This window comes from Schistocerca americana, chromosome 6, assembly GCF_021461395.2.
Source record: "Schistocerca americana isolate TAMUIC-IGC-003095 chromosome 6, iqSchAmer2.1, whole genome shotgun sequence".
Lineage (NCBI taxonomy): Eukaryota > Metazoa > Arthropoda > Insecta > Orthoptera > Acrididae > Schistocerca > Schistocerca americana.
Window position 1 is genome coordinate 435,607,795 of NC_060124.1, and position 14,187 is coordinate 435,621,981.

General features: G+C 38.0%; 1 protein-coding gene across 4 annotated transcripts in view; it reads right to left on the bottom strand.

Annotated features, from left to right (window-relative positions):
* LOC124619528 (protein Spindly-like) overlaps nt 1–14,187 on the bottom strand; it is a 125,739-nt gene that overhangs the window by 16,787 nt on the left and 94,765 nt on the right. For 2 of the 4 annotated variants that reach the window (XM_047145979.1, XM_047145978.1), the window contains exon 8: nt 6,926–7,098. The exons of 1 other annotated variant lie outside the window; for it this stretch is intronic. In XM_047145979.1, coding sequence (XP_047001935.1) covers nt 6,926–7,098 — 173 coding nt within the window. The remainder of the gene's footprint in view (nt 1–6,925; nt 7,099–14,187) is intronic. One more of the 4 variants, XM_047145980.1, reaches the window with a different exon arrangement.

The window sequence follows — 14,187 nt, forward strand, 5'->3', positions numbered from 1 at the left end:
CTTATTTTCTTTTGTATATCATCCAATTCCTTATTTTTCAATTAATATTGATAACATATTAGAGAATTCTTTTTTTTACATTTGGCAACCATTTCCTATGCCAATACACTGTTTCCATATAATCTTGAAATTTGTAGATGTTGTCTCCATTTTTGTTATGACTTAGTTTTCACATAATGTCCAAATCCACATAAATAGAGTTTTTTTTCGTTTTTGGGTAGTACACCTAGTCAGCCCAGAGGAGTATGTTGTTGGTATAAGCAGTCTGTTGTGAATAATGCTAATCTCTTCCTGGACAACTTCCAATTCATGAACTGTCCATAGCAAGTCAACTTTTATATCACATTTGAGCCACTTGTCAATATCACTTCACTCAATAAGGTTAAATTTTTCCATTAGTTGCAACAGTATTGTTTACAACTTTACATGAAGTTGAAACCACTTCTGATGAATGAATTTTCAAGCTAAAATTTTCCCACATTGTTTTCCATGTGATATTTGGGTGCGTAAGTTCGACAAGGTTTTGGCTATCTGTCTTCTTTCATTCATCAGTCAAGGTCTTTGTCATTAATACTGTTTTTCGTGACGTGCTATGTTATCAAGGGAACTCTCTTCCAGGTAAAATTCTACGATACATTTAAGTTTTAAATTTATATTGCTTATGTCAATGGGCGGTTTTATACTTTCAGTGTGCACAATGTTTGGAAAGCTTCCATGTGATGGTGCTTGGCTCCTTGTTAACCACTACAGTGGTTCGTTTTACACACAGTGCAGTCGTCTTCCTTCTGATATCCATTTATTCTAAGCTACCCACCTGTCTTGATTTTATGATCACACTGTAATTTAGCTTGAAGATATGGCCTGGTGGCACACACCTTCTGGACATTTGTATTGTCTTTTTGGCCTGCAGTTTGATAACTGAATACACACCTCTGAGTCACAATCCTGATTTTTTTTTTTTTTTTTTTTTACCAGTTGTTTTCTATTAAGGCACCTTGTATTTAGTTTGTTGTGTGCTTTCAGTTTTTGGATGCCATTTACCATTATGATTCCTAGTGTGTCGTGGCTGTTTACCATTTGCACCCACAGTACACCAACAATTCCAAAACCTCTGGCATTTAATATTACACATTTTCCCTAGTTTATTTTTGTTCTAGAGGCTGCACTGTGGTTGTCAATTTCAGTTTTCCTATTTCCTATATTGTTCTCTTGACTTATGAAAACCATAGCCACACCAGTTAGTTTTCCGTTAAGTCTCCTGAGTAGTGGCTCCAGTCACAACACAAAAAGTGACACTGAAAGCAGACTGCCTTGTGGTAAACCCTTTTGTATCTGAATCACCTTTGTTATGTATCTGTTGATACGAGGATCACTCCAAAAGAAATGCACACATGCAGAATGAAAACTGTATTTTTACAAAAATAGTGTGCATTTCTTTTGGAGTGACCCTCGTACAATCCCTGTAGTGATTTGTTATCAAATTCCAGTTTACTTTTACAGCCCTTTCTTCAAGTCCTATTTGTTTCAGTACCTGTTCTAAATAGTGGAAATTGATACAGTCAAAAGCCTCACAAAAGTCAACAGAAAGTAAAGCTCATTTTATGTTAGTTATGGCAACTATGAAATAATGTTACAGTATTCAGAAATTAGGGTCATGACAGGTCTCCTTGGAAGGCAGGCTTTTTGAATTTTCACTACTATGAAATAATGTTACAGTATTCAGAAATTAGGGTCATGACAGGTCTCCTTGGAAGGCAGGCTTTTTGAATTTTCACTACTTTGTCAAGGAGGGACATAATTCTGCTATAACTGCTGTGGCAATCTTTTTATAATCTAAGTTTAGTAAAGTTAGTGGGCAGAAGTTGTATATTTTCTTTGACATTAGATCAATTTCACCCATTTTGGTCCTAATGGGAAGAGTGCCTCCCGACATAATTTCATTTAAAATTTCAGTAAAAGTCATGCCAATGATACTCCACGACTTAAGGTAAAACTCTTTTCATATACCGTCGAGTCCAGGTATTCTGTGTTGTGGTGGCAACTTGTTGATTAACTCTAAAATGTCTTCTGCCTTAAAAAAAAAAATCCCAGAAAAAATTCACTCTTTTTCCTTCTTTGTAGCCCTCAAAGTGCTTTTCAACTTTCCCTCACGGTACTTGCTTGCTGTCAGTTTCGTGGTCATATTTAGTCTCAGATAGAGTTTACCACCCACTTGAAGCTGCACTCTCATGCAACCCGACTTGAAGGAGGTGTTCTGCCAATGCTCGTACCAGCCCCTAGAGGCCTGGTACCCTCTACAGGCTGTGGCCTCATTCAAGGTGGACTTGGGCTCAGTGCAAGGTGTCAAGGTAGTGAACCCTCCCAAACACCACATGCCACATGCCTGTGGGGTTCGGTGCTGAACTCTTCCCTGTTTGATCACTGCTAGTCAGTGAATCCTTGTTACTTTCTTTTCCTCTGTTTAGTAACATACTTAAATTCAATGGGTACTCTTGCCTGCTCTGAGGTCGTTACACAAGGTGGTGCGTGCTGCAGTGCCAGCCAGCTGTGCACACTGCTGAAGCAGCACTGGTATGCGAACCACTAGGGGACAGGTGCACATAGCACATTTGAGGGGACACATCACGCATCATTCCGGCCACGATACTCTCCAGTCTCCAAAGCAAAGCAAAAAATGCTGCCAGCTTCAATATACTGCTGACACTCAGCCTGACGTGAAACAGGAATGGAATCCATGGATCACAATGTGTGTGTGTGAAATGTCAACGTTCACTTGTCCTGCAGTTCATATTTCAATGCGCAATTTGCTGTGTTTTTCACCCATGAGCCGAGTGATCCACTGTCCACGGTGATCTTTTTTGTTTGTACTGTTCCTGTTGTAAAACACTTTTGTGTGTGTGTGTGTGTGTGTGTGTGTGTGTGTGTGTGTGTGTGTGAAGGGGGGTGGGGTGTTTGATGGCCCCTGGGCCATTGTGTTGTCCAACAGCTTCATGGCCAATGGGTGTCATACGCCTCCACCTTGGAGCGTGGAGGCACTCAAAACTCGCACCATACGCCAGGTGCCACAACCTCCTGCTCTGGAGCTACAGCACTCTTACCACAACCATTGCATTAGTTTTGAGCCTTTTGTATGGTTAAGCACGTGGCACACAGTTGCTGTACAGGTATTGTGTTGCACAATATGAAACACACATTGCATGATATGCAGCCTAGTCAGTCTTCTCCTACAGACGTGTCGCCTGTTTCATCATGAGAGTACATTGTTTCAAATTGTCGCTGAATTTTCTGGACAATGTCATTCTGCTTTGTGAGTAAGCTGCCATTTTCCGTTTCCAAGCATTCTGTGAAGTCTATTTATCGTTTATATGGTCTCTGATGAAATGGAACATAGAAGTTGCTACTTAAAGAGATTTGGGTTTTGATTTTATCTTGTGAGTTTCAATTTGTTTGTTTCTGTTCCATGCTCAATAGTTTGGCTGTTATCAAGTTTATTTCTGGATGTATCATATAGCTCTCTCAATAAGTTGTAACAAAAGTCGTCTTATTGTTTCTTGCTTCTTGAGCCCCATAATAAACTAGGTGTTGCCCAAGTTTCCTTTTGGCTAAACTGGTCCACCATTCTGATTTTGACGAATATTTATTGTTTGAGCATAGATAAGCATGATAAGTGTCACTTATAACATCGAATAATTCGCTGTGTGCGAGGTGTGAAATGTTTAACATCCACTGCCATCTATGTCACTTGGTAAGTTTACAGTTACTGAAAGAGCAGAATAATCATAAAACAGGCCAGAACTTTTGTGGACTGGCAAGACAGCCAATTCACTAGGATGGGAGGCCGAAGGGCACGCGTTTAAGCTCACGCAGGATGGCGTGAGGTCTGGAACAGGATAAGGTCTTAATAGTAGCAAAAATAGTGCGTAGCTTCTGGAATAGCTAACTTTAATCCATAATTGGTGAACATCGGTCTGACAGTACATGCATCACAAGATAAATAGCAATTGATAATGGCGCCTTGCTAGGTCGTAGCAAATGACGTAGCTGAAAGCTATGCTAACTATCGTCTCAGCAAATGAGAGCGTAATTTGTCAGTGAACCATCGCTAGCAAAGTCGGCTGTACAACTGGGGCGAGTGCTAGGAAGTCTCTCTAGACCTGCCGTGTGGCGGCGCTCGGTCTGCAATCACTGATAGTGGCGACTCACGGGTCCGACGTATACTAACGGACCACGGCCGATTTAAAGGCTACCACCTAGCAAGTGTGGTGTCTGGCGGTGACACCACATGAACCACATCAACAGCAAAAATCTGTTCACTTATATTATCAGACAATGCAGTCTATTTAGCTGGCTGCACAAAGTTGAGGCGAGGAAAATATTTCGCTACAGTGGAATACTTTAATTCCCAAGAGTCTTTCAGTTTAACATTCTGAACCAACTCGTGTGGCTCTTTGCAGTAGTTAAAAGTCGGTGACTGGTATTTTTTGTTGAGCACACAGTTAAAGTCACTACCTATTAACAGGTTGCGGGGACCTGTCTAACAGATAAATATCTTTTTTATTGTTATTTAATGTTAGCCATGAATGTCAAACTTATCTTGCGGCCTAAGTTTATGATTTATGGGAATACCTTCCCCTAATAAAACAACTGTACTTTCTTTCGGAGCTATGTTTATTAATGTACGGAACCCAGGAACTGACAAATTTAAAATACTAACTTCCTGTAAGATAAGAATAACTGCTTCTTATTCATAAATGAACTGTTGTTGAAATGCAAATTTTAAATCAAATGTAATTTATAAATTTTCAGAGCCAACATTAAATTAGCTTGAGTTAAAGCCACAGAGAAGATCATTAATGTAGACTGAACAGTTGTTTTCTCATTTCATTTCCACGGGAATTTCTGATGGGATTCTTTTACACAAGTAGCAACACTGAAGTCTTTGGAGTCCTTGATTTTTATTTTTCTTCCAGGCTCTGTACACAGTTGGCTGGGTTCTGTACCTACGCCATCCACTCTTAAGAATATCTTGTCCACTGGAAACATCAAAGGATCTTTAACGATATTTAAATCCACCTTTTGTTACACTGATTTTTGAGTCAGTGTCGCAGATACATTTTTCTCTACAGGCAGCCTACTTCCCCCACCCCTTTCATTTTCTGCTTGTTTGTTGTCACTAACTCCCTCCTCTTATTTGTTTTTGGTGTGGAACTGCCACTCTTATGTTTGTATACAAGCACCAGTTTAATTATTGTGCTTTTTGAGAGTTTGTACTTTCAGCAGTTCTGCAGGTTTTGATAGGCCAGATTGCTGTGTAAACAACTGTGGCGTCAACATGGACTGTTTGTTGTGGTTCAAGAGCTGCCTTTGAGATGGTCGGTGTGGCGTCCTGCATTGCTACCTACCCTGCTGCTGCAGTAGTATCATTCTGTGTGGTCTGTTCGAATTCGGGTATAGTCTGTGTTGCTTCAATCACACATTCAACTCCTCTAATTTTCAGTGGGAGGTGCTTTTCTGATTCCAGTTTTGTGTGCGAGAAACTCCGCAGCCAATAATTTTGGCTCTTGTTGTAAAACGTTTCTAGTGCTTGGACCTTCAGGTTTAATCATTTGGTTTTCCATCACGAGATTCATAATTGCTTCAATTGTTCCCAACTGCTTCAGTTTTCTGCACTGCTCAAATGAATTTCTCACAATGAAAATGCTTGACTTAGACCTTGATTTTTTACCTTTTTCAGATAATGAAACGGCTATGGTCACAGTGGTTTGAAGATGATAATGAATTAAAGGATTGTTCCAATGCACAATTTAGCTCATGGGTGGGAGAATTCAACAACAAGGGCACTGAAAAACTTGTTACTTGATGTGACAAGAGTGTTGTGTGTAGGAAGCAATTATGTGGACAAAGAACTGACAGTGGTAGCTTTAATTGAATATAATAAAACGTGTCTTTATATACCTGCACTTTTTCTTTATAAATTAATGTCATTTACTTTTTGAATATCCTTCTAACACTTGTTTTGAGCTATTAGCATACATTTACAAACATACACACAAAATTCAAGCTTTCGCAACAAACTGTTGCCTCATCAGGAAAGAGGGAAGGAGAGGGAAAGAAGAAAGGATGTGGGTTTTAAGGGAGATGGTAAGGAGTCATTCCAATCCCGGGAGCGGAAAGACTTACCTTAGGGGGAAAAAAGGACAGGTATACACTCGCACACACACTCATATCCATCCGCACATACACAGACACAAGCAGTAGAAATGTCTGCTTGTGTCTGTGTATGTGCAGATGGATATGAGTGTGTGTGCGAGGGTATACCTGTCCTTTTCCCCCTAAGGTAAGTCTTTCCGCTCCTGGGATTGGAATGACTCCTTACCCTCTCCCTTAAAACCCACATCCTTTCGTCTTTCCCTCTCCTTCCCTCTTTCCTGATGAGGCAACAGTTTGTTGCGAAAGCTTGAATTTTGTGTGTATGTTTGTGTTTGTTTGTGTGTCTATCGACGTGCCAGCACTTTCGTTTGGTAAGTCACATCATCTTTGTTTTTAGGTATAAACAATTTGTTACATAGATTACTGTTGAAAATTTATACACTGACAAACTTCCTTATGTCAAGACACTGTTAGTTTCATCAGCCTAGGACACTTACTGTTCTAACTAAACTTGTTGTCAAAGAATAGAAAACAAACTTTATGATAAAATTATAATGTATGCTGTTCAGCAAATGGTTTCACAAATTAGTGAAGCAACAGAAGGGAAACTAACTTTGACATGCAAATTTCAGAAACTCTGACTCCATGAAGAATTACTGTAAAACTGCATTTATTATATTTCTTAAACAATAATGTGTGGTTCATTTTGCAAAATAAAACAGAAGTTTGCACAAGGGTCTACTTTCCTAACAGATGAAAGCTAGATAAACATTACCTTCACCTTTCTTCTCAATCTCCTGTTTAAGTTTAACTATTTCCTCCTCTGCACGCAATCTCATTCTTTCCGTAACACCAGTCTCACTTTTCAAAGCTACGACTTCATCAGTCATTGCGATGTACCTCATCATAATATCTTCATATCGTTCCCAAATCTTTTTAGTCTTCTCTCTAATGGAAAATCAAACAGCAGTTTTCAAGGATATAATCTGTAGAGCATATCTCCTTTCAAAAGAAAGGTACACTCTCAACACTGTAACCATGTAAAGACAGCAAATAATAAACATAAAATACTGAATCACAGTTTTAAAAAAACATTAATTAATTCAATTATAGAGTTCCTTATATTTCGAGAACGACTCGGCACATGTGAGAATCGAATGTAAATATTAACAAAATGAAGCAGTCATTAAAGATGTGTTAATAATATAAATACCATTAACCACTTGTGTCAAGTGTTATCTTTTATTTTAAAATATATCGGAAACTTAAAATCCCAAGTTTATTGAAGTAATTCTGCAAGAACCCTTTAAAAATGGAGTCCTAAATATTACTGTTTCTATCCAGTAGTTGATTGTTGAAGTCAGAGTATCCACTTCATACTTCTTGCTCAGCATCGATTATTTGGGTGCAGTTGTTACCACTAGAGATCCCATTGTGTGTATGCATGTTTTATGTATTAGAAATTAAGAGACGTTTGTCATCTTGTATAGTAGTTTACAAAATGCATTTAGAAATAGCAGCAACAGAGGATCTGACATTGCATGAGGGCTTGACAACACATGATGTGTTATCAGATGAGGCAAGTGATGAAAGTTCATCAAGTGAATAATTAGCATGTGCTCATCAGCTGGATGGTACAGATTCATCTACTGTATTGTCACCAGCTCCTCTAAGGTTTCCATTCATGCTAAATTACTTAATAGCACTGATGCTAGTGACACCAACATTCCAAAGGATTGTAAGTTTCACCCATTTTTTTTAAATATAAGAAAGTACCTTTACTTTTCTGTTCTACTAATTATGTAAACCGTCCACAGTGAACGCTCAATAAAATTTGGACCATGTATAATGCAACAAACAAATTCAGTAGTTTGTGTAATCCAGACCGATGAAGTGACCGACAACAGTTTGATCTTTAAGAGATGTTGGATACAGTATCTACTACTAAAATTAAAAAGGGGCTTTAGAATCTAGACAACCATTCTTTGAAAGTTCCTAAGTGAGACACATGTTGAAAGATACCAGGTCTTAAAACATGTACAAAGACGTGCTTCAGTCAACTCTGATCACAATGACACTTAAGAAACCACTTGCAGGATTATCAGTCAGTTTCCCACAGATATCACAGTCAGCTCGTACAAACTTGTGACATTCTCCGTTATTTTGTGATAGGAAACTGTTTTTCAGAGAGGCAAAGTAATAGGAATTTGATGAAATGATGAGAAGGACATGTTTATCTTTACTTACTATTGTCAACCCTGAAACAAAGGCTACATATAAGAGATATACAGAGGTGTTAATGTCAATAGCAGTTGCATCATATGACAACACATCCCTTGATGCCTCAGAACATGTCCTACCAACCGGTCCCTTCTTCTTGTCAAGTTGTGCCACAAACTCCTCTTCTCCCCAATTCTATTCAATACCTCCTCATTAGTTATGTGATCTACCCATCTAATCTTCAGCATTCTTCTGTAGCATCGCATTTTGAAAGCTTCTATTCTCTTCTTGTCTAAACTATTTATCATCCACGTTTCACTTCCATACACGGCTACACTCCACACAAATACTTTCAGAAACAACTTCCTGAGACTTAAATCTATACTCTATGTTAACAAATTTCTCTTCTTCAGTAACGCTTTCCTTGCCATTGCCAGTCTACATTTTATATCTTCTCTACTTTGACCATCATCAGTTATTTTGCTGCCCAAATTGCAAAACTCATCTACTACTTTAAGCGTCTCATTTCCTAATCTAATTCCCTCAGCATCACCAGACGTAATTCAACTACATTCCATTACCCTCGTTTTGCTTTTGTTGATGTTCATATTATATCCTTCTTTCAAGATGCTCTCCATTCCGTTCAACTGCTCTTCCAAGTCTTTTGCTGTCTCTGACAGAATTACAATTTCATCAACAAACCTCAAAGCTTTTATTTCTTCTCCATGGATTTTAATACCTACTTCGAATTTTTCTTTTGTTTCCTTTACTGCTTGCTCAATACACAGATTGAATAACATTGGGGAGAGGCTACAACCCTGTCCCACTCCCTTCCCAACCACTGCTTCCCTTTCATGTCCCTCGACTCTTACAACTGCCATCTGGTTTCTGTACAAATTGTAAATAGCCTTTCGCTCCCTGTATTTTACCTCTGCCACCTTCAGAATTTGAAAGAGAGTATTCCAGTCAACATTGTCAAAAGCTTTCTCTAAGTCTACAAATGCTGGAAATGTAGGTTTGCCTTTCCTTAATTTATTTTCTAAGATAAGTCATACGGTCAGTATGCCCTCACGTGTTCCAATATTTCTACGGAATCCAAACTGATCTTCCCTGAGGTTGGCTACTACCAGTTTTTCCATTCGTCTGTAAAGAATTCGTGTTAGTATTTTGCAGCTGTGACTTATTAAACTGATAATTAGGTAATTTTCACATCTGTCAACACCTGCTTTCTTTGGGATTGGAATTATTATATTCTTCTTGAAGTCTAAGGGTATTTCGCCTGTCTCATACATCTTGTTCACCAGATGGTAGAGTTTTGCCAGGGCTGGCTCTCCCAAGGTTATCAGTAGTTCTAATGGAATGTTGTTTACTATAGAACTTTATTCATGGAATGCATTTGTCCTCTTCGATAAAGTAGTACGAAGAAATCACTTCAGTTCCTTATTGCTGTTATCGAGAACATGGCAATGTGTAGCCATGTTCATAACATGGAGAAGAAGAAAATCTTGATGATCTTATGAAGATTGTACTGTTCGTTGCTTCTGTGCATATCACATGGCTGCAAACTTAAGTTTCAAGCTAATTATTATTTAACTTTCAATCTACACTGGAACTATGAAAAACAAAACTACCTTTTCCAAATGTGAAGTTTTACAGTTCTTTGTAATTAAAATTCTGAACAACTCATTACACTGACCTCTGTTTTTTGTACATATTTCTAGCTAAATGGAATTTTTCCATTAATAGAAGGTCCCGTAAAATAATATGAAAAATCATTATGTTAAGTTGATAAGTGACACACACACTAAACGACGGACAGTATTCTAAGACAGGCCCGCCCAGACATATACAGAACAAATATGTATAATGAGAAGAGTTTCTCAGTAGTTATAGCAGACAATGTGGAGAATTTTCTGATAGACACAACTAACTTGCAACATTTAAAGATGCTAAATATGGCATTTTAAAGACCATGAACTGTTTTCTGTAGCATCAGAAAAATTATTTCAAGAGGACTTTAAAAACATAATAGATTGAGCTCTATCATACAGTAACAAGATAACAACACCACCAACCACTCTCCCACCATCTGCAGAAGTTTCCACAAATGCCTGACCTACTGAACCAAATATAAACAGTTCATGTGAGTTTGAAGCCTTTTAGTCTGTGATCTGCTGTGGTAGCAGTCAAACAACTTGCTCATGAAGTTATTTAGACATTCACAATGTACACAATAGTTGAAAAATTGGACATGCTTTTTGTTTATCACAAATGTTGCCAAACTGTTAGGGTTGTGGTGTGGTTGTATGTTGAAAGGTATCTTGATTGTGTCAAATGCTTATCTTTTGTACAACAAGTATTAGGCTTTTGTTATGGCACCCATCTCTTCTCTGGCCTGCCCAGACTTCCTTCGGTGTATTGGATTATAATTTGTATCTTTGTAAGGAAGTCCACCGCTGTTCATTCTGTTGAGATGCTCCCACCATTTCCTTCTGTTGTCCATTACTCCCCCTCATGTTGAACATGTTTATACCTTCTAAGTGTGTGTGTTTCTTAATTTGTCTACACTGGTGCATCTTTTCACAGCCCAAAGAAATCTCACTTAGCTGCTTGGATCTTTCTTACTTTGTTGTTTCTAAGTGACCTGTAGCTCACTTTTGTTGAGTAGTATGGATGGCTCTGAGCACTATGGAACTTAACATCTGAGGTCGTCAGTCCCCTAGGACTTAGAACTACTTAAACCTAACTAACCTAAATGCATCACACACATCCATGCCCGAAGCAGGGTTCGAACCTGCGACTGTAGCGGTCACGCGGTTCCAGACTGAAGTGCCTAGAACCGCTTGGCCACTCCAGCCGGCTGGGTAGTATGGAGAGCATCATTATTTTATAACAATCATGGTTATGGGTTTAGAGGGATTAAACTACTTTGTTATTAGTCCCTCACTGCAAATTCTCGTAAAAACATATGTAGCAAGAAAAGGAGAATTGTCAGCTCTAGGGTTGTGAAAATGTCTTAATGGTTAAAAGTGAGTGTGACACTAGCTGTAGCCATATAGTTGAAAATGACAAAATCTAGGCACCTAAAAAAAATTCTAGCTGGTCACTGAAGAATATAACAAGGAAGGTAGACATTTTCAGTACAATTAAAATGTGAGAAAAAGCAGATTGTACAGACTACAAACTAATTAGCTTAAATAAACGGATAGATAAAATATGTACACTAAAGTTTAAAAATGTGCTGTAATGCAGAGTGAAAAAGGAGCCCGAGGCTACTCAGAGCATCCACTGCAATGATAAGTACAATAAGAGGGTCTTTTCCCACTTTCAGGAGAGAAATAACAATACCATCCTACCAATGGGATTGAAACTCTCCTCCCCATCAAATTTTTTTAATTAATTGAGATTTACCTCTATACACATGGTTTTGTCGACGTAACAAATACCCAGAAATTATTACATCATTACATAAGATCTTAATCTCTCCGGATGTCACTCCAGCTGTTTTGATCTTGTATATCTTTTTCCCCTGTGTCAAGTCTTCTCATTGTTCATTGTACATTTTGGAGCCAGTTAGTGTGTCCTTCTTTCCTCTTCATTTCCCATTCCTGGATAATTTTCAGTATTCTGGCTTCCTCCATTCTTCTTAAATGCCCATACCATTGTAACTTGCTTCCATCCATCGATCATGTCATGTATTCTTTCACTTCGATTCTCTTTAAATGTGTGTGTGTGTGTGTGTGTGTGTGTGTGTGTGTGTGTGTGTGTGTCATTAGTAATCCATGTCTCCATTCCATACATAATTATGCTCTCTAATATTGATTTATATACGATTATTTTGCTTTGGGTTATTACATTTCTGCTCCAAAAGATTAAGTTGAGCATCCCAATGAGTTTCCTTCCATTCTTAATTCTTTTATTAATTTCTAGCTCTAATTTTCCCTCCATCTCTAAAATGCATCCCAAACAGAAAGTACTGACCTCCTTAATGCTATTTCCCTCTATGTATAAGTCATCTAGATCATCAGTCAGGTATTCTGTTTTCTGATAATCTTCAATACCTAGTTTCTGCATTCCACTGCTACTCTATTACATATATAATTTGCATCTTCTGTCTTAAATTAAAACTACTTTATCATCAGCAAATAGTAGGTGACGTAAATAAACTCCATCTTTAATTTTTAGCCCCATCCCATTGCATTTATGAGACCATGCCTTAAGACTACAGTCTCTGTAGATTTTAAACTATGTTGGTGACATGGGACAGCCTTTTAACAAACCCTTGCTTGTTCTATGTTTCTGAGAAGATTTATTATCAATTTTCAGTTGACACATGTTACGTTTATACATTTCTTGTATTATTTTAATTAAAGGATCCTTTATGTTTTCCATGTGTATTGCTCTCCAAAGTATTTTTCTCAGGACAGTATCATATGCTTTTTCTAAATCTACGCAAATTAATCCTATGTTTTTTTATTTCTACCTAGGTTTCTCTAAGATCTGTTGTAAGGTTTCATGTAGCTGCTGGCTCACTTCCTGTAGTTGAAGCTGAAAGCACGTTTCATGAAATTTGTCACCCGATGCACTATCTGATGCGTTAACCTTCTTTTTTAACCCAGTTGGCATAGCTGTAGCTGATTCTCCTGGAGTAGAGCTCCTGCTAATCAGTGCCTCTGAAATCCAGTGTGCAGCCAAGGAAAGGCTTGACCACTTCCTTTTACAAACATATATTTCCTTAAATGGTTGAATAGATCATTAGAGTGACTCATGAATTAGAGCAGAACATAGCTTTTCATATGACATACACCTCAAAGGCTCAACATAACATCCAAGATTGCTGTATATATTTTATTTGTCACGAAACCATCTTGTCTTTTATTTTCATTCTTGTAGTGTGGTTGTTCCTTGATGGTCAAGCTACCACAAAGCCCTGATGTCAAAACATCTAAGGCCCCGTCAACAGCAGGTGAAGCCATTTACTCATCATCACACCTTGCCATTTTCTCACATCCCCCACCCCTCCCACCGTTTAATGTCTGCACCAACGAAAACAAACATCTGTACACAGCATATGTTCTGTAACTTCCTTCCTACTTAATATAATTCTGTCAATCATCTTTCCTTGTACTACACAAGGATGTAAGACTTCAGTCTATGCATGATCTACCAGCTGTGAAGCCTCAATGTTATTCCTGGGTTTTTGAAATTTCCAGCTTGTTTTTAATCTCTTTCCCAAAACTTCACAATAATGTGTCTATAACACAAATTCCTCGATAGTTCAAGCAGCTTTTGTCATCCTTTTTTTAAATGTGGTATTAATATAACCTAGCTTCTTTTCCTTGATTACTGAATCTCCATGTAACAATGTATTGAATACTCATGTTATTAGTTTCACAATTTTGTCACCACCATATTTTAGGAACTCCAGACTGATATCACTTCATCCAGGTGATTTACCATTCTTTACCTCGTACTCACCTCACTTTCTAAAATTTGGATTTCCTTCCCTTCCTATTCCTTTCTGTTCACTATTCCTTCTTCCAGTTATTCTTCTGTATCCTCAATAATTTCCAGAAATATTCTTCCATTCCTTTGGTGTTATCAGTTGAAGACCAGTCTTTGCTTTTGTCTCTTGTTGAAGCCCTTTTAATACTGACAACACTTCTTTCACTCCCACAAATACTAGTTCACTATTGGCATTGTACATGTCCTTTCCCATCTTTGCTATCTGTATTTTTTCCATCACTTCGTTCTTATTTTCTTTGTAGACTGTTCTTGCTGCTTTCGGTTTATTATTGAACCACTGACTGAAAATGT